A 20,848-nucleotide genomic window follows, 5' to 3' on the forward strand; every position below is an offset into this window, starting at 1 on the left:
ATCGGCAGTGAACTTGAATTCTAACTAATTGCAACCAATAAAAGCGGCATTAAGCTTAAAAGGCTAATGTGATAGTTCGAAGCGATCAATACGATTGATTTCATTCATGCCGCTCTAGTTCTGTGACAAGCCCACCCTGACACGAAGTCTGGCAACCAGTTCTAGCTCGGCAAAAACCCAAAGAGAGGTGGTCGATTTAAATGTTTATAGCTATAAGTATAAGCCATTCTAGCCAATTTGCACAAATGCAAATGCTGATTATTATAGTCGCATTTGAGAGTGAGACGATGGCTTAATGGCCATTAGAAGAACCCGTTTTGGGGTTCTTTTTTTTCGGCTTCGAATGATTATCTCCAGGCGGCACATGGCGTGGATGATGATGATGATGATGAAGGTTCTTCTTGGCCGCCGCTCTGTCTGCCGGGTTTTGTAAAGTTCTGGCATCTGAATCTGTATCTGAATCTGCTGTGAGTCAACGGATCATCTGGCCATCTGTGTATCTATCAGAGTCAAAAGGCATTTGCATGTGTCTTGTGTTTTTGATGAGTTGACTAACTGCTATGACATTGTTTCAAATCGGATGCCGTTTGCTGCGCTTTGTGTGTGTAAGGCCAAGGTTGAAATTTGTAAAGAGATTGTAAACATTGGATTAACTGCTATGCGTCGTCGCGTTGCCTTTTCAATCGGATTCGGTTTTATCTTTGTTGACTCTGCATTTGCATTTCTAAGCCAGCCTTTGCAGATCCATTGTGGCGACCGATGTGTTGCTGCTGTTTTGACATCCATTATGGATTGGTTTGACAAGTGCTGTCAGTGCTCAAGACAACGGCCCACATGACCGAATGGCCCAGACTATATATTTTTGCCGTTAATTGCTTCACGCTGGTCGCCAAGTCGCCAATATAACGAGTCTTTTTTCGGTTTGGTTTGGAACATTCAGAAGCGGCATTAACCAAATTTGCGTGACAAAGCCGCCCTCTGGGGCTTAAATCTTCAGCACACCACACCAACTGAATGAATGAATTTTCATATCTGATCGATCTGGACCGCATCGAGTTTGTCGCTCTTTTCTGCATCTTTTGATTGATGTTGGCGTTTTGTTCGTTTTATAATTAAAATTTAATAGAGCGCACAAAATGTGTTGCCAGTGCCTTGGTATTATGCTAATCACTGGCGCCCACAGCGTTTGTTGGAAATTTCAAGCTTACACAGGCAATCATCCTTAACAAAGGCTAAGTCAATCTCTTTTTATTTTTTTCTCACATATTTTTATACAATATTTTTTTAGCCACGAGCCGAATGACTGACTGACTTCTTCTGGAACGACCAAGCGAATAATTGCCAATTTTCGACTGCTAAACGATTTTGTTCACGCTCAAGAATCGCAGCGTTTAATCATAAATCGCCGCTGTCTGTGGGATTCGTGATTAATTCGCAACCACTTGAATGCTCGCCGGGAAGGTTAACAGTTGTTAAACATCTATTAGCAATTGATTAATTTAACGTTAATGCGATACAAGCATGCGAATTCAGGCGTAGGTCAGGGGTTTCAAAAATGGGATGGAACGTGTGGGTAATATCGGTCAATTGGATGAGGAAGTTGTAGAATCAAATGGATTACGCTGAATTTCGCTTGCCGAGCCATAGATTAAGACATCAGTTTCTAATCGAAATGTATGCTGATTGCCGATATTTAAATGAATGAACTGAAGTCTTTAAATAGCTTTTTCGGGTAAAAATAGTATAGGCATTAGGGTAATCGAGGTTTCGGGTTAATTTCGATTTATATCCAGCTATAAGAGTTTACAAAAAACGAGAATAAGCCAAACTTCAAAAGTCATTAATGCAACTAAGAAGTCTCAAGCTAAATATCTTGTAATTATATAATAAAACAATATATATCAAAAATAGAAAACAAGTTTGATAACCAGTAAATAAGTTAAATAACCAGAAACTTAATTTGTCTTCTTATTACAATGTTAGATTTGCTTAATAATTGTGTAACAACTTTTGCTATCGTTCAGCCATCATTAATAGCAATTAAGCAGCCTTAGCAAAGTCCCTCAAATAAAACTGTCGTAAAGTTATTTTTAATATTTAATTAACAGTCGTTTATGATTATAATTGACTCACAAAACGACTGCAAAACACTTCATAAACATAAATAAAAAGCTTAAGATTAATCAATTAGGAAGCTCATGGCTCAAGATAAACTTTAATCAAGCTTAGTTAGCTTAGAGATCAGATGAAAAGTATGCAATATATTCCCAAGTTAATAAAGCTCCTCTTAGGTAGTTTGTTAAAGATTTTTAAAGTCCAACTTAAGGCTGAAAATGATTTTCTCTTTCAGCATGATGGTGAGAACTGAGAGCTGGCTTCATGCGTGAGTGGTTTGCATAGCTGGTTTTTGCTAGCTGATCCACTCGAGCACCGCTGACGGCTTGATTCATATTTCTTGACTCGTTCCGTCTACACAAATCATTGTACGCAATGTTTGAAGACGTTTGGGTGCGTTGCCGTTTTACAATTGAACAGTTATGAGCCAAGACAGCAAAAAGCGGCACACGGCTGAAGAATAGAAAAAATCAACGGAAACTGTGCCAAGGGCAATTTCGCTGGTGATTGATTTACATGAGGGGCTAACGTAACGCAACGCAAAAACGGACCACGTTGCGTATGCGCAATATTTTTTGGCGCTAAGCCAACAGGTGCTGTTTCTTGGACATTACCGCTGTGGTACGGGCATAAATCAGTTGATGACTTGATTGTATGTCCATTAAGTCATAATAATAATATGTCCATTAATATTTTCGATTAGCCGCTGTCGGAATAATTTTTGAAGAATTAATTGGAAATTTGAGATGAACGATGAAGAAGCTGGCTGTTCAGAATTTCGCCCTCGGGCTTAAATAATTTATATATATTTGCCGCTTTCATATTTAGAATGATTTAATATTTATATATGTGCTCGCATACTCGCATTTACATTTGCGTGTTCGCTTGCTTGATGGAGGCATCGGAATATTAATAGCTTGTTTGGGAAATTTACACCCGGATGGAATTGTAGGGAATTAGAATCGTCAGCGAAATGGCAGAAATTAGCTGGGGTCACCAGGTGACTCGCATGAACTTCTTTTGGTGGCCCAGTGCTTCCATTTGGATGGCTGTAATTATCGAAGCAAGGCAAACAATGCGTCGCGAATCTCTTGTCATGCCCAATCTTTTCAAGTGCCGTGCTGTAATCATAAATCACGCAAAAACTTAAGTCTAAGTGCAGCTGCAGATCTGATGCGGAGTCTGATGCCCGATGCCTGATGCCTGATGCCTGACAACATAAATCACACCCAAGCCGCTCGTTAAGACGTTAATCAAATGGCTCGGATCGAGCTGAGTGAGTGAGTCTTAGGGCGCCCCCGTGTCCAGCGAAATTGAAGGCCGTTTTGTAGGTGCTTATGTAATTAGTGGCAAAGTACTCGCCCGCAAGACCCCCTTCCTCACCCTTCCGAAAACAAAAAGAAAAAAATCCCTATTGGAAAATCGTTGCACAACCGCACATGCAGTTGCAGTTGCAGTTTTTGTTTCGTGTTTATCTTTATTTTTGGGCAACCTAATGAAGTTGCCACGGCTAACTCAATTTATCGACTAAGCCAACTGGCATATTGACTAAATGACTGATGAACCTGGTCTGTGGCGACTGACTAACCGACCGACGACAGCCGGTGGGAATTGAGTCGTCGATTGCCAGATCGCCGGCTGCGATCGATCATTGATCGACTCGCTCATATTTATTTTGGCTCCGCCGGCACCTTGAGTGTCCCATGTATGGATGCAATGTCTGTGGCTATGCCAATTGCAATCATTATGGGCTCTCATCGACATCTACCTAAATCTATATATATATATTTATGGTCGTTATGGGTTTAGAGATATTGCAAACAAAGCCGCCTGAGAACGTTCACGGCTGCTTGACGCTCTCGGAATTTCCGCCTCTGATTTATGGCGCCCCCAGGTTTTTGATTGATTTGACCTACCAACTGGCCACCACACATTGCACCACTGGGTGGTGCCTGGGGACTGCACTTGAACCAATGGTATTTCGGCTAGGCCATCTGCTTCCACTGCAAAAAATGAGTATACAAAGAGGAAATACAGTATCAAATAGTAGTTTCTATTCTATATATGCATACAAATATCCCTGTACTTGTAGTCGTATTCCTTTAAAAAGTATCAAAACAATATTTGTATCCTTGATCTAAACTATCAACAAGTTTGAAAATTTTTCTCTATCTTGTAGTTGTCAAAAGTGACGCCCCCAGAAGGCCGTTTTTAAAGCTGAAACATTGACCCACCAACAAATCCCAAGAGTGATTGACACATCCAGCTTTGACTTTGGCTTTTGAAATTTGTTTTTATTTGGAAAAAGATTTGAGTGGCGGGGCAACTGGCTCCAATGGTGGTTCACAGGACAGTGGTTTTGAGTACTTTTCTAGAAGGTAAAGGGCTTGGCAGGCTTGTTGTAGTTGTAGCCATCGGGTCCCAGGGAGCCCGCCTCATCGCCACCACTGGTGGGTGGTGGTCCGTACTCCGGAGTGGGTGCCGGTGGTGCTGGCGGACGTGGCTGATAGGTGGGTCCTGGGGCAGGTGCAGGTGGTGCAGGTGGTTGTGGCTGATATGTGGGTGCAGGTGGTGCCGGAGGACTCGGTGGCCGTGGCTGGTAAGTGGGGCCTGGTGCAGGCGCTGGTGGTGCTGGTGGGCGTGGCTGATAGGTGGGTCCTGGGGCAGGAGCTGGTGGTGCTGGCGGGCGTGGCTGGTATGTGGGTGTAGGTGGTGCAGGAGGACTCGGCGGGCGTGGCTGGTATGTGGGTCCAGCTGGTGGTGCCGGCACTGGCGCAGTTGGCTGCGGTTGAGGCGGGGTGACCTCATTCTCTCCCGGAGGCGGCAAATACTCAGCGCCTGGCTGTGGACGTGGTGGCTGCGGGCGTGGCGGCTGTGGTGCCGGAGGGGCGGGTCCCGGTCCTGGTGGCGGTCCATATCCTGGCGTGGGTTGCGGCCTTGGTGGAGGTGGTGGTGGAGGGGGGCCGTATCCTGGAGTAGGCTGTGGCTTGGGCGGCGGTGGTGGCGGTGGTGGTCCGTAGCCTGGAGTGGGCTGTGGCCTGGGTGGTGGTGGTGGTGGAGGCGGCTGGGGACGCGAGGGCGTTGGACGCGGCTTTGGCTGATCTGGAGGCAGGTACTCCGGGCCAGGTTGTGGTGATGGTGGCTGTGGTGCCGGCTGAGTTGGCTGAGGCTGCGGAGGTCCATAAGATGGTGGTGGTGGAGCGGGAGCCGAGGGAGTTGGCTGCGGTGGAGGACGAGGTGGTGGAGTCTGTGGTGGTCCATAAGATGGTGGTGGTGGAGCGGGAGCCGTGGGAGTTGGCTGTGGTGGCGGACGAGGTGGTGGAGTCTGCGGTGGTCCGTAGGATGGTGGTGGTGGAGCCGGAGCCGAGGGAGTTGGCTGTGGTGGAGGACGTGGTGGCTGAGTCTGAGGGGGTCCATAGGAAGGACGAGGAGCTGGCGGAGTCGGCTGTGGTGGAGAAGGTGGAGGAGGAGGACGCGTCTGCGGGGGTCCATAGGATGGAGCCGGAGCCGAGGGAGCTGGTCCTGGGCCTATGCCCGAATCCTCAATGCCGTTTCCCGATCCCGGAGGCGGGAAAGGCACCGACGGCTGCTTGTAGTGGTAGCCATCCTCCTGGAGATCTGTGTCCAGGTGGGAGACATCCGCGTGGACACCCGCTGCCAAGAGCAGGGCCACCAGAGGCAGGAAACAGCGCTACAAAACAGTTAAGATGAAACCGGCGGCATGTTTCCACTGCCAACGAACTCACCATTTTCACTTGATGCAAAATGAGCGCGGTTTTTCCGATTTTTCCTAACAGCACAACACACAGCGAATCGAACTATTACCGGTTTCGCAGACGAACCGCACTCGAGATTACTTTTCCAGGGGGCCTCGGAGCCGACGTCTTCGTTGCAAAATCAGAAATCGAATGATGCCCAAATGTTCTCCCTTGGCGCATTTATACCGGCCTGGCCCAGAGCAGCCCCTAAGTTGGCTAAGTTGGCTAAGTTCGGAGCCCGCTCAGTTAGATGCCGAAGTTTTGAGTCAGCCGAGTACGAGTTTTACCTCAATCGCCGCTCAGCCGAGCTCCGTCGTCATCATCGTCATCATCTTGGTCGGCGTCGTCGTCGTCGTCGTCGTGATGCTGCAACCTTTGATGTAGCCATATAGCCACAGGTGAGGACAGAGATACTAGATACTGTATCTATATCTGTTGATCAGCGGCGATTGTAAGTCAATAACAGCGCGTACTAGTTATTTTTTTGTATTTGTCTTCAATTCCCCCGAACTCCACCCGGACCGTGTGAGTGCTCCAACCAGGAACCAAATGGGGAAATTTCTGACCATGTTTATGTGTTTGGCCAATTAGGTTTCATGGGATCTGACAGAATTCACACCAAGTGGCTACGTGGGCGGGTGATTAATGTGCGAATATACGACTGCAAGCAAACAGAAACAGCTAAGTCTAAGACACATATGCCCAAGATATGTTAGAATCGTGCTTACATAATTGGCTCCCCATTCCTAGCACCAAACAATAAACATTACTAGCTTAAACAATAAATGCTTACTATACATATTTAAATCGGCATTCTCCAGTTGGTCAATAAAACATTATGCCCATATCAATTAGTTTATGAGCCAAGTGACCAAGAGCGTAACACGCGGCGGATGAGCGATGCAGGAATGAAATTAATAGACGGGTTTGCTTAATTAACTTTGCATTTTTATTGGTTTTCATTGGTAGGCTCCGGGTCTCGGGATCTTCGGAGTCTACGATTAATTCGATCTTTTTGCTAGCTGCGATCGTGTGAGAGCATTTACAAATTGATTCGGGATGTATTCCATTCTTAAATCTCATGCGTGAAACTGCGATTACTATGCTTATGATTAACTTCCTCGCACAACATAACAAATTATTTGGAAAACGGTTGCTCGCTATTTATTGCTCTTAAACTAAACTTCATTCTAGATGTCCATATTAGCTATATATATATATATTTTAAAAATTATAAATTTTCTCACAATTCCACTAGATTTCTTTTCTTTGTTTTGATTTATTTGTTTAACATTTGTAGCTGGTGAGTTATTTGCTTATTTGTTTTACCCGACGACTGTTGTTTACTGTGTGTGTTCTGTGTTCCAATTCGTGTGTTTACCAAAAAGTTAATATTAGTTAGTTATTTTAGGTGTTAATTCTGCTCAAGCAAGTATCGTTTAGTGTTCATTAATTATTAAAATCTAAAAATCCTCCTTAATTGTGGCAATTTTCATTGTTTTCGTCTCTGTCTCAATACCTCTTTTGCTTATTATTGTTGCGTTTGCAATGCTGTTAACCATTTCAATCAGCCCCCGGCTGCTCCAAGTGCTCATTCGCTTACTTTCCCCTGTAAATCTCGATGATGCGATCCTGATCCACGTACTCGAAGATATGCGGAGCATCCATCAGAATGCCCACCGTTCCGGCCGTGGTCACAATGAAGAAGATGTACAGCTGCAAGCGATCGATCACCATGGCCACGTACTTCCAATCTTCGCGGGTCTGCCAAATTTCAAAGGGGATATTTCATATCATGTGAGTTAAATTTGCCTGGGTTACCCACCTGAATGTACAGATCCTCATTCCGCAAGTGCTCGGCAATGAACTCCACCGCCTCGGTGGCCTTGCTGGCCTCCGGCGAGAGCAGGATGGAGTCGGAGGACTCGCTCTCCCGGCGACAGCCGTCGCCCAGACCAAGTTCCCCACCGCTGTTAACCTTGCGGTTGATCTTGCAGTTGGGGTGATGCAGGTCGGACAACTCCATGACCTCCATCTTGGATTGCTTGCCGCCGATGGCGCTGATATGCTTGGGCAGCTCCGCGGGCGAGCCGTAGGAGGGATGGGGATGGGCGGGCATGCTCATTCCGGGCATCTCCATCATCCAGCGCAGGCGGGTCTTCCGAGGGCGCTTCATGAAGAGGAAGGCGGGCAGGTAGTGCAGGAAGATGGAGCGGATGTACATGGGCATGCGGTGGGTGCGCGGCCCCCGGAAGTTCCAGTTGATGATGATCACGGTCACCAGGATGGAGACCGTGTTCATGATGAAGGTGAACAGCAAATATTTGGCGATCAGTGGCAGCACCAGCGATGTCGGTGGCAGAATCTTCGACACCAGCAACAGGAACACAACCAGTGACAGCAAAATGCTAATTCCGAGCGTAACCTGGGGACACAAATCGTTATTAACGGATCGCTTAATAGCCGAAAGCTACCCTACACTGAAAGTAAATTGGCCGCCCTACTGCTTATTATAAGTTCTGAAATAGTTACTTGCTATCTATGCTTCTGACTTTTCAAGTAAAAACTCCATTTCAGCACAATATTTTTGAAATCTTAATCACAAGGGCGTAACGAAAGCCACAATCATGTTGTTTTTTGGAATTAGGCAAATCAAGCGCCAGATGTTGAAGTTTAGCTAATTAATGCTTGGGCGTATCATTAAATCATTAAATAAATGGAAATCAGTCGATTGACGAACTCTAGGTGGATAAGGAATATTTAAATATTATTCAAGTGTATTTTTGACGTGACCCCTCCCGTGACCAGATGTGACCCTCTATAAAGCAGACTTAATGACGGATCGCAAAGCTCTATCTCACCTTTTCGCCGGCCTCGGCTGGCAGGTAAAATACCAAAACGCAGAGGAAGGAAATCAGCACCGTGGGCAGAATTAAATTCACAGTGTAGAAGAGAGTCTTTCGCCGGATGATGATGTAGAATGTGATGTCCGTTTCCGTGGGGTGGTTGCTATCGCCCTCGTAGACGTTCAGATAGGCGGGCACCTCGATAATGTCCCAGGTGCCCGACTTCCAGTAATCCGAGAGATCCACAAAGTTTTTATTATTGTAGAGCGCCAACGAGACCTGATCTCCATTGAAGGTCCACGATCCGAACTTCATGATGCAGGTCTGCTGATCGAAGGGGAAGTAGGTGACATCGATGGTGCAGGAGCTCTGGTAGATGGCCGGAGGAACCCACAGGACCTCTCCCGTAGGATAAATCAGCACGTTGGACTTGTAGCGCACCTCGTAGTTGCCATCGGCACTGTCAAGGGAAAGATGAGTTATCAATATGGGCTAGAAATGACGCATGACTGCGAGGAAAGCTCCGACTTATGCCTACTAGGTTCATTATCTAATTGTCTTGGTTAGTGTAGAGAGTTGGAGTTGATGGGTTAGCTAGCAAATGGCCATTTACTCACTTATTGAAGAGCACAATGTCCGGCTTCCAAACCTTGTCGGGGGGCAGACGCAACACCCCGATGCCGCCGTAGTCGGCCTCATCCCACTGCAGCTGGTAGTCGTACCAAACCAAACGTAACCAAACGTTTGATTTCATAATTTGATTTTTCTCATTCTTGATCGGTTTTCGATTTTCGGTATTGTTTTTTTCGGGAATTCGTTTGTTTTTTTTTTCGGTTTGGATTGTGATCAGATGGTGGTGGTTTGGTGGTTGGTTGGTTGGTGGTTTGGTGGTTTGGTTGGTTGGTTGGTTGGTGGTGTGATAGAGAACGGTACGAAGTACGGAGTACGGGTACGATTTTCATTTGAGATTCGAAACGAATCGAAATCGAATCGAATTTTGGCGTACACAATCGAGAAATCGAGAGAGAGAGAGCGGGTGGGAAGGTAGTTAAGACATTATTTCGCATGTGGCTTTACTTTAGTTAGTTAGTTTGTTAGTTAGTTGGTTAGTTTGTTTTGCTTGTTTAAACTTAATTGTTTAGGGTTAGTATTTGTATTTCGTATTTGATTTTCTAGCATCAAGTTCACTACAAACATACAAAGTCAAGACAACGTGTACGTAATTATTTACAAAGCATAACCGAAACTGAAACGTTGCGTTGAAACTGAATGCGCCCCTCCCTCCCCGCCCCTCGTCAGTCTGAGGGGGCGTGGCCGGGGGAGCAGCCAGTGCATGTGAATGTGTGGGTGTTGCTGACTGTTAATGGGCGATTGTGTGGGTGTTTTATGGCTTTTTTTTTCAAATGGACGATTATGACAGCAACGAAACTGAAGAATTTGTTAGGAACAGAACTCGAAAACACATTTACACTCTACGAAAGTTAGTTATGAGTTTTGTTTTTTTATTATATTAGCATAATCTTATTATTATTCAGGTTTGATTTTTGTTTGACAAATTTAATTTTGAGAACACTTACGACATTGATTAGCTGTACGAACGCCAAACCAAATCTTACTCCAACTTTTTGTGTCATATTCTGTACGGGTCGTATGAGTTTATTGTAGCCTCGAAAGAGGTCACGCACCAAGCGCTCTTCATCTTCGGATGCACTGACTAAAAAACACAACGGAAACGGAAGCGAACGGAAGAAAACAACGGAAGAGCGTACACACACATATAGGGATTCGGGGCGGGATTTGGGTTTGATTAGAACAAAATGGCGGGGCACACAGAGACACAAAAGTGATGAAAGAAAATACAGAGAAACAAAGAAACGAACGGATGAGCAAAGTTGTTGTATTCATTGTTTAAGTTTTTCTTGTTGTTCTTTTTTTTTAAATTTTTGAATGGGTTTTGGGATGATTTAGCTTATAGACAGATAGACTTAGACAGAGCGAGAGAGAGAGAGAGAGAGTGAAGAGTGAAAGAGAGGGGCTGAGAGATAGAGATAGGCAGATAGGACAGAGGCGTTTTCAGACTTTATAAACCGATTCTTCGTCTTTAGCATCAGCATCATTTTAGAATTTTGATGGGGAAAGTTAAACAAAAATGGACGACACATGAGAACCGCTCGATCGTGGTATATATTTTTGTTTTTGCTGTATTTTGCTGTTTTTGGTGGTGCAGGTGGTTGTCTGTTTTGGTGGTGGAGGTGGTGTGCGAAGTGGCACTGTTGATGTTGTTGCTGTTGTTCTGGCCTACGTTGAGTATACGCCGCATGGGAGGCACTTCCGTTAAACAAGAACTATGGGCAGGGGAAGAGGTCCTTCCAACCCCCACCCCCCACATAGTGGATGGTTTAATGCAAGTGCCTAGTGATTCTTACAGTCCTAGAGTCCTGACTCGTAACAAGTACTATGGTAACATGGTTATACAGCTAGCTGCTATTCAGTAACTTGTGCTTGACAAAGTGCAACATTTAAGTGGCGCCCGATCAGGGATTTCTAGGAACCTAACGGGAGTTTCTGCTCATATATTCTACGTGGGACTGAGATGGCTATATACATATATGGCCTGTTGTTTTCCTTGCCCTTTGACAGCTGAGCGAACTTTATCCGGAAAAGCTCCACGCGGTGTCCTTCGAGAGAGGAGAAGAGAGAGAGCAAGGGCTTCGTAAGCGCAGGGATGCTGGGACCCACACTCTCGGCAGCTTGTGTGTGTGACCGGGTTATCCTTGTTCTTCGAGTGTGTGTTCGCGTGCCTTTGCGTGTGTGTGTGTGTGTGTGTGTGTGTGGTCTCATATATGGAGCACGAACTTCCTCTACTGTATGGGTGCGTGACTTTCGAAACTCGTTTATGGAGTTGCACTTTGCGCTAGGTGAACGATATGATTTTTTGGGGTGGGTACATATGATGATGATACTAAGCAAATATCTCTGTGTGTGTGGGTGTGTATGTTGGTATGCGGGTGAGTGAATGCACTAATATATTTAGTTCTTCTCTAGTAAATATAAGTCTAATCCTGAAGGGGGGGTTCTGTCTATGCGAATATCGACTACAATTTCTATTTGCTTTTCTTTTCGTTACTTCTTGGACTGCTCAGAAGAGAAGGAGTATGAATTAAGATTCGGCAGTTGATACAGAAATCTTTATATACACGTATATATATATATATGCATTGTTGGTTCGGTTCGTTGCATTTTCGTATGATTTGCATTTTCTGTTTCTTTTTGGTTGCTGTTCAGTATGGTTGCCGTGGTCGTTCGGGATGTAATGTGCCACCACCCATCCTGCCGGTCCCTCAAGGACCTTGGCTACCACGCTTCCACGTTTCGTAGATACACAGTCAGGGGTTTTTAATATTTATTTTGGGGGGATGGACAGAGACAGAGAGATAGAGAGTCAAAGAGAGAGAGAGAGAGCGAGCGAGAGAAATGCAGAGGGGACTCTGAAGAAAGGTTAATTACAAAAGCGATTATAGCTGGGGAATATTAGATATTGCTTGTAAAATATTCATAGAGTAAGACAAGTATGCAGGTGTACTGGACGTATAATTTGATAGTTCGTTTCGGGTACAGAAGTTTACAGTTGTCGAGCAATGGATATAGAGTCGGAGAGCGGGAGAGAAAGAGAGAGCAGGGGAGAAATAGAGAGAGATAGCTAAAGCTAAGCTAATGTTAAGTGAATCTATATAGAGGTAGAAGATATAGCTATGCCAAAATATCTAATCTGTGGGGGGGCGGCACTTAACTGAGTGCGAGGTGTGCTATGTGGAGTTCTACTTGAGATTCCAGATTAAATATATATATATAAATAGTTTACATAGAGTTTTGATGACTAGCGCAGTTGTGATTCGGTTATAATTTTCGGTTCTTTTTTTTTTTTGGTTTTGCAGCGCTGCAGCAGCGACGCTTTGACAGATTCTCCAAGTCTCATTTTTTTCGGGCAATCGCAAGTCGAGATTTGTGTGGCGGTTGTTGTTGCTGGTCTATTTGCTATATAGCTAGTAAATCCAGTACATTTAGTAGTTGTTCTTGTTGTTGTTCTTTTGGGGGTAGTGTGGCTAAGCTATATACACGAAACGTTGCCAGGATGCCAGGAGCTGGAGGGCCGGTGGTAGTTGGTACTTGGTACTTGATACTTGGTTCTTGGTGGTTGGCAATGAGAGCTTGGAGAACTTGTTAAGGCGGCGCTGCCAGCGCAAAGCGTAAATTTAAGAAAAAAATCAAATCATTGCTGTAAAATCGTAAGCTAGCTAAGGAGAAGAGAAATAGAGAGATAGTTTTCTTTTTTTTTGTTGTCGGGGACTAAGAAACGGTTAGCAGAGTTAACAGAGTTGTTGGCCCTTCATTTGGTTTTCTTTCCTTTTCGATTACATAATAGCCCTTGCCCGAAAGGGGGCGTGGCTGTCTTCCAGTCGGTCGTAGCCCAAAATACGTACCCAACGATATGGTCAGGAGCACCAGGATGCTGCACAACAGCCAGGGTTTGCTGGAAGACTCCATGATTTTTTCCACTGCGTTCACTTACTCCAGGGACATGGCTAATTTGTATTTTTTCGCTTTGGCTGGCCCACGCCCCAAAACTGTAGACACAAAAATGGAGGCCTTAAATCCAGCCAAACGTCTTGAAAACAGCACACTTCACCTTATCTCAAGCTTTTCCTAATTTAAGCTATATTTTTTTGGATTCTTTCTTAATTTTCACTGCTTTTTCAGGGAAATTTCCTTTCGAACTTTCCGTCTTGAGCTGGAGCCGTCAGTTTGGGTGCGGATTAAGAACTCTACTTCGGGAATCTGGATAAAAATCAATGGGATTCTGACTTTCTAGAGCGCAGCAGCCAAATCTGATAAAAAACAGCTGGGCGCAGACGCGAAAAATTCGGATAACTGAGAGGAAAATGAAAAGCCCTCTCATTTCTAGGGGTGTTTGTTCAGAACCCACCCTTCCGATAATCTTTAGTTTGTAAACAAAAGCAGTTGGCCTTATCAGCTGTTGATAATTTTTGCTCACACGTGCTTGGCCTCCAGGGTTGCCGCCGCCCACAAAAAGGTTCCAACACAGTGATTGCGAAAAGTGAGTGGACAAATGCATCCGCTATCCGGTAATCTCGCTTTATATTGTTATTATTGTTATTATTGTTGTGTCATAACAACACTTGGGCCTATAAATTAAGCGAATAACAACAAGAAGGAACAAGGAAAAAGTTATGTGGGACTGGAATTTAATGAGTTAGTTCATAGTCTTTTTAATATACTTCCACAGCGTCTAATCGTTAGTGGCTGTCATTAGCATAGCGCAGTTCCTTATGGCGCATAAATGACTTAAATAAATGCTCCCAAACAACGACAATGCTTTCAAGTAACGACCTTTGACGAAATTTGATTTCTAAAAATGCAAGTGCATTCTTTTTAAACTCTTTTATAATATGGCCCTATTTTGACCTTTTGGATTTCCAAATCTCATTCAGCTGTCCGCACTTGTATTAACCTTTAATTATATTTGAAATTATATTGCCAAATGGTTTTGGGCTTGTAAACTTCCGTGAATTGATTGATAGCTGCTCAATTTATTTAATCTGTTTGGGGAAGGGGGAAGAGCAAGTACAATGAAAACTTCAAATAGATTCTCTGCAGAGGGAAAACCAAGAAAAAACTTCAACGATGAGTTGCCCAAAGGAGAATATTATTCATACCATATGTGTGTTATACTGTTTGGTAATGAAAGCATATTTTTACATTACTGATTTTTACGGAGTTACTGAAGTTGCCTTAATTGCACTGAAAGAAATGTAACTAAATGTGCTTTTCAATGAATGTAAAGTGGAAAGGGTTAAGTAAAAAATATATGGAGGCAATGTTAAATTCACAAAATAAAAAAAACCTAATATAAATAAAGGGAAAAATCTCAATCGTAACTTTGAAAATACAGACATGCATTTGATATACTTTTGTAAGTGGGTTAGTGGCACACATTGATCTAATAATCTGTAGAGGAAAACGATCCCTTTTTTTCGGTGTGTTATTTCTTCGGCGCTTGCCTGCTCGGCCTGCTGATGATGATTTTCATGTGCGCATGACAGCGCAATACAATGCAGCGAAAAACGAAAGACTCAGGCCACGAACGTGCAAGTTATGAGACATGCGGCTGTGCTGGGCGAAAAGCAAAAACTCTAAGGTCGCCTCTAAGCGCATAAAAAGCACAACTTTGAAGCCTTTGTGCGGCACTGCTGCTGGTGCTGGTGCAATTTGGGTGCCATTTTTTGGTGTCACCAGCGGCAGCAGTTGGAGGCAAGTTTTTCCTCTCGCCCGCTGGAGATGCGATAAAATCAATGGCAGCAACGCCAACGCAAATTACATCAAATTAATTTCTGTATCTTCATAAATTTTTACTTAATTATTTCGCTGCATTCAATTGAAACACTTTGCTCAAGGTCGCCGTCGAAAAGTAGTTAGCCGCAGATCTACGTGCTCAAGATGGCCTACAAATGGTGGAGAAATCACCTAAAAACCCACTGGGCGGGGTCGTTATGCAAAGAAATAGCGGCCGCGTGTCGAGGCATTTTAAAATTTGTAGATTGCCACTTCCACCTTATGATTCAATTAGTGTGTTTTGCTCACTCGCTTCTTAAACTGTCATTAATCATAAATGAGCAAAAAAAACAAGCAAACACTGTCAATTGTATGCAAAACTCTGTGAGAAAAAAAACCGTCATTCTGTGCATAAGTGTAATGTGATATCATAAACATATTTGGATTGTTTTTGTGTGCGGATTCTTTTGTTTGTTTTCGCACAGCCACATAAATTAATTAGCCGTTGACTCTGGCCAATTCCGTGTTAATTTTTACACCCAAGAACAGGCGAAGAGCGTTTGCCAAAACAATAATAGAGGCGAAATGACTGGGCCATCGAAAATTGCACAATTAGCAGTGTATTTTTGCGGCTGCTGCTAATGCAGCAGTTGTTGCAGTTGCGATTGGGCAATATTAAAAGTCCTCAACCATATTAACACATTTTGGGCAACGTTTTGCGGCGCGCCGCAGTCGAAAATTTGTGTCAAACCCAACATCTATGAACCACAACAACGGAAAAGCATGCGGCTGGGCGCACGACCAACCAAAAATAAGCAGTCAAAACACATAAATCTCCATGGCTTTTGGTGACAAGCGCTCGAAAACACCGAATTTGGACGTGTCAATGGCTGAGGACAAAGCCGGTCCCATGAGGAAGTGCCACAGGTGTCACCAGTCACCTTCGACTTCCTTATGCCTGCCACATGGGGCGGCATAAACATGAGCGGTAACTCAAAAAACCCGCCTCCAAAGGCCACCCATTCATTTGGCGCTGAACAAATTGAAGCACTATTCAGTGGCAAGCCCAATGGCAGTCAACATTTTCTTGGACTCACAATTATTGATATTTTAAGATGGTGCCTATAGCTAGGCAACGTTTCGTGTTGAATGAAGAAAACATGTATGTAAAATTCGATTTAAAATACTTCAGTTACTTACATATATTGTTAGAATTTAAAAATTGTAGTATACGCCAATCTCATAGAAAACTTTAAAATCACTTTGAAAACACATATTTTACAATTATTTCTCAAATATACTTTTTTTCGGGTATTGAGTGTAATGTAAACGCAAGTTTTCTTCAAATCATCTCAATTAAATATTTTATTTTTTAAGAATCAAAGACAAAGGGGTGTAATTTTTAGAAATCGCAGGATATCATCTCCAGTCCACCCACGATCGGTTGGCAAAATCAAGACTTAAAACTAGCACTCAAAACCTAAAGAAAAGACTACAGAAAACTTAGCTCTAACTAAAACAGAATTTCGTGGGCCATAAGCTATATACACAATGTGCTCAGAACAAGGCCAACATCTGGCCAATTCGGGTTTCATCAATCGATTTGTCCTTTGTGTGCGATATAGGAGTCGTACAGTGAGGACTCCTTGCGACGTTTTAGTCTCGAGCAGGCAATGAAAAGAGTTACTGTTAGCACGCACAATACCGCTGAACAGCCAGCGGTCAGTGCCGAAAATGTGCTGGTCTTCAAACATGTTTGATGTGGAGACAAGGGTTTTGTCTGCCGATGGGCATACACATCATCTCCATCAGTTTCACCCTCCTGCAGAACTCGCAGGGACTGGAAAAGGTTCACATTTTCGGATAGGGAATTGGCTGGTGGGTTCTCTGTGGTCAGTCCCTCGCCATCGGCTGATAATGGAGGAATCGAGAGGTTTGTGGCTGTCATGTTGGAGGTATCGCGCTTGGTCACAGCTTTCAGATTCCGCCAGTGACATGGTTGGCTCTGTGTAAAAAAATATATCATTATGATGTAGCGTTACCAATTAGTATAAGATGTGTTATAACTCACTGGACACCGTCCATGGCACATGCGCACATCGCACTCGATATAGAGCGCCGGGGATCCAGTGAACCGGAAGGTCTTCATGTACGCATACACCTGGGTCTCGTACACTCCAGAATCCGACCAGGAGCCCCTGAAGCGTGAGATGAGCTTGTCATCCACCGGACAGCCGTGCTGATCGATGAGCTGTATCCGCTTGTTGGCGCCATTGTGGGCATAACAATCGTTGACCACTATGTCGAAGCCGTCTGCCATATAGCCATATTGTCATTAGTAGATTAATTCAGATAGCATAATAGAATTCATTTACCATATTTGCTCCGCATATAGATGATCAAGGTCAGGGGATCGCCCACACGCACTGGACCTGTTACCCTTGGACCTCCAATGCCATAACCATTTTGGATCTCCATATAGCACTCGGGGGGACTTAGCGTGAAGACCACAGGATTGCCAGTAGCCACTCTATGGGATATATAATATTAATAACTAAATCCACAGCTTATTTCTTATACGTACTCGACATCTAGGAAGGGAAAGGTCACGGTTTTCCAGAAATCATAGCCATACTCGCAGGTGACCTTAAAGTGTTCATCGTACTCTTCTTCGATCAAGGGGTTATATTGAACTGTTACCGTGTTCCACATAAAGTTCTAAAAGAAAAGCAAAAGTTTGCTCAAACATTGTAATAAAATCTAGTATCGATCATACGCACCGTTGGATTCTTGCGACTTTCCTCTTGCAGGGAATTTTTACCCAAAGTGCCGCAGCGATTCAACTGGATATAAAACTCGTAGTAGTCCCTGCCAGAGCCATTGATGTACATGCAGTCCGGATCGTAGGCATAGCCAGCGGAATACAGTAATCCACTGAAGGAGCCATTGAATCCAATGCGTATTTTCATATAGTCATCCTGACACTCCGCCTCGATATCTGTTTAGGTAATTGGATTACCTTAAGAACTTAATATTTAAGTTGGGAAATAGAGATTCTTACGTTGAACTCTGGTGCCATTGGGTTGGTGCTGATGCCCTGCATACTCCTGATCCCAGTACTCCTCCTGCCACTTGCTGTTCTCATAAGGCGCCGCATGATAGCCACCGCTGCCAGTTGGAGCACCACTTGAGTCCACTCCCGTAGTTCCATAGTCCAAGTGCACAGGATGGCCAATTCGATGGGGTATGTAGCCGGAGGAGTCGGGCACGTGATCGGGCTGTTTTAAAGCCACATTTCAATTATGCAGTTCCGATAAATATTCAATAAAGACTTACAACTTCATGCTGCAGCTTGTTGCGCTCCACTGCATTACTGCTGCGATTGCGCACATCCTTGGGGAATTTCTTGGGTCCTGCCAATCCTGCTCTCTTGGACAACTTCGAGGGTTGTGTGGTGGGTCCGGAAATATACGATTTGGAGGAGATCCCGACCAATTCCTGTTGCGCTTTAGCTCCAGTGGCCAAGGGACGAGAACCAGAAGTACTTCTAGTGGAGGGAGTGGTTGTCTGAATGCGACCCTTGAAAATTCGCAGTGGTGGCACTAGAGTGGGTGGTGCAGAAGTGGTGGTGGCCACACCTGCAGTCTTGCTAACCACCGAGTAGTCGGTGCTCTGTTCCAATCCACTGATGTGCTGCTGCAAAACAATCGGAAAAGAGGCATTTTGAAAAAGTGCGTGCGGCGCGTGGGGCGTATACGCAATGCCATAAATCACCCGCTTGAGTTTGTGTCTCAAGTCTTTGGCTTTATGAGCGCCGCGAAAAAGGAAAAGTGCTGCATCAGCAGCAATGGCAACAAAGCCACATTATTTTGGGCCAGACAAAGCTTCTTCCGCTCGCGGTCGATACGCAATCTGCATTAGAGCAGAGCATATCCGTTAGACGGGCTGGGCGATTGGCCAACGATTGGCAACGGTTCATGTGGCCTAATCAGGAAGTTCATGCTAAGAACTGTTAAATAGATTAGATTTCCCATCAGCCACCGCCACTTGGGCAATGCTCCACGTTGGCCAATCAGCCAGAGGTGAAAGGTTCCTTACCTGCAACTCCATGAGCAGCATCAGCATCAGAACCACCGACTGGAGCAGCCACGTTCGCTTGGGCAATCTGCACATCTTCATGTCCGTCACCCGACTGGCAGCTGCAAAGATGAAACTGGAGTCCCATGGGGGACCATTCAATACGGGTATCGGAATGCGAATCGGTATCATAACTATCGTCATGCTTGAGGCTGCCCCAAGCTGACCTTGCTAGTGGTCACTCAAGTGTTGTCTGCCGTTGGTTACACCAAATGCGTGCTCGCCGGAAGGAAGTTTGTGCTTCATAAATTAATTGTGGCCAATGTGCACGGGTAGTAGATCTCGGATCTTTGTGATCGCAGAACGTGGAGATGAGATGCCCTTAACTTGATTTATGGCAGATCATAACGATAGAGGTTATTATTCTATGACTTCTTGCTGGCAAAACTGTCTTAGTTTACTCAAGGTACTTGGCATCGGAGATTTCTAATTTAGAGCTCCCATTTTATTACTTTTAGCTTCTACATAATTACAATTAATTACAATAATTAGCAAATAGGATACCCTAGTCCAGTTTTAATCTCACTTGATATTTATTACCTATTTAATTACTTTGAGCTTTTATTATTAGATTTTTAGATTGTAATTGAACTACTTGCACATCTGGAAGTTATTTCTCATTCCAGCTATCAACCATAATGTTACTTCCGTTGAACTCCTCAGCTTGTTGGTTCCACCCCCTTCAATGTCGTTGAAACTGTGGCCAGAACAATAACCACTTCGGATACATCATCTTCTAACTCCGTTTGTCTGGCGTTAAGGTCAAAGCCATAAAACTGTCACCCGTTGCGATGGTTTAATTATGGCCCACGCAGAACGCACCTGTCTAAGATTTTAGTCTGCGCTTAAACTTGGATTACATTTTAATGAACAACATGATCCGCCCCCCCAAAATCCCCCCTCCGCCCGCCAAAATGCTTGGCTGCCTTTTCGCTTAGCTGTAAAAACGCACGCCGTTTGCTTAATTGTTGTTATAATTACTTCAACTTCTTGTAGGTGTTTGTTTCATGTTTGTTTATTGTTTTTTTCGTTTTTGTTTTATTTTTTTCTGCCTTGTTGTTGGCCACTGTTGTGCAATAGTTGCTGCTGCTGTTATTGCCGCTTCTTCGTTTTGTTGGGTTTTTGGTTTCGGTTTTTGGCTTTCATTATTTGCCCGTCTTGTTGCTGTTGTTCTTCTGCTTTTGCTCCTACACTTGGCTTTTATAATTATAGTTAATCGCATTTGACTGACCTTGAGCCGTTTTCCTCTGCCTGCATTAATTGCAAATACCTAACGGTTCCAACACGTTAAAGGCGGATGGCCAAAACGGTTTAGGCCATTGTTATTTCTTCCTGGCGGAGAATATTGATTTAACAGAGTCCTTGTAGGATCTTAGTTAGCTATACTATACAACACATGGCTTTATAGTTTCTATAATAAAGAATACTGATTTCGTTTATTGGCTTTAAGTATTAAGACGAGGATTCTTAAGTGGTCCTTTAAATGCATATGTATTACTAAAATCATCATAAATTTACCTACTGAAAACCTTGAATGTCTATAATTGCAGGAAAAGCCTTCTCTATAAAATTTTCCACTATACCTGCAGCAAAACTTACCTCTTTTGTGAAAACTCCTTCGACTTTAAATCGCCTAACCTC

At 44.1% G+C, this 20,848-nt stretch overlaps 3 protein-coding genes across 3 annotated transcripts; all 3 read right to left on the reverse strand.

The window, feature by feature from the left end:
* Window positions 1-4,400: 4,400 nt before the first annotated feature.
* Window positions 4,401-6,006, reverse strand: LOC122617373 (basic proline-rich protein). Its single transcript, XM_043793216.1, has 2 exons — window positions 5,862-6,006; window positions 4,401-5,806 (listed from the first exon to the last, which is right to left on the reverse strand). Exons 1-2 carry the CDS (start codon window positions 5,862-5,864, stop codon window positions 4,487-4,489), a joined length of 1,323 nt encoding a protein of 440 aa, XP_043649151.1. The 5' UTR covers window positions 5,865-6,006; the 3' UTR covers window positions 4,401-4,486.
* An 820-nt stretch (window positions 6,007-6,826) lies between these two features.
* LOC122615817 (acetylcholine receptor subunit beta-like 1) lies at window positions 6,827-13,538 on the reverse strand. The gene is made up of 7 exons (XM_043790951.1): window positions 13,407-13,538; window positions 13,201-13,344; window positions 10,297-10,433; window positions 9,337-9,491; window positions 8,735-9,179; window positions 7,699-8,298; window positions 6,827-7,637 (listed from the first exon to the last, which is right to left on the reverse strand). The coding sequence occupies exons 2-7, from the start codon at window positions 13,262-13,264 to the stop codon at window positions 7,473-7,475; spliced, it is 1,566 nt and encodes a 521-aa protein (XP_043646886.1). The 5' UTR covers window positions 13,265-13,344; window positions 13,407-13,538; the 3' UTR covers window positions 6,827-7,472.
* A 3,070-nt stretch (window positions 13,539-16,608) lies between these two features.
* Window positions 16,609-19,249, reverse strand: LOC122615816. Its single transcript, XM_043790950.1, has 8 exons — window positions 19,169-19,249; window positions 18,407-18,766; window positions 18,132-18,348; window positions 17,851-18,068; window positions 17,655-17,788; window positions 17,446-17,600; window positions 17,142-17,383; window positions 16,609-17,075 (listed from the first exon to the last, which is right to left on the reverse strand). Exons 1-8 carry the CDS (start codon window positions 19,247-19,249, stop codon window positions 16,665-16,667), a joined length of 1,818 nt encoding a protein of 605 aa, XP_043646885.1. The 3' UTR covers window positions 16,609-16,664.
* Between the last annotated feature and the right edge of the window lie 1,599 nt (window positions 19,250-20,848).

The sequence above is a fragment of the Drosophila teissieri genome, chromosome 3L (genome assembly GCF_016746235.2).
Source record: "Drosophila teissieri strain GT53w chromosome 3L, Prin_Dtei_1.1, whole genome shotgun sequence".
Classification (NCBI taxonomy): Eukaryota; Metazoa; Arthropoda; class Insecta; order Diptera; family Drosophilidae; genus Drosophila; species Drosophila teissieri.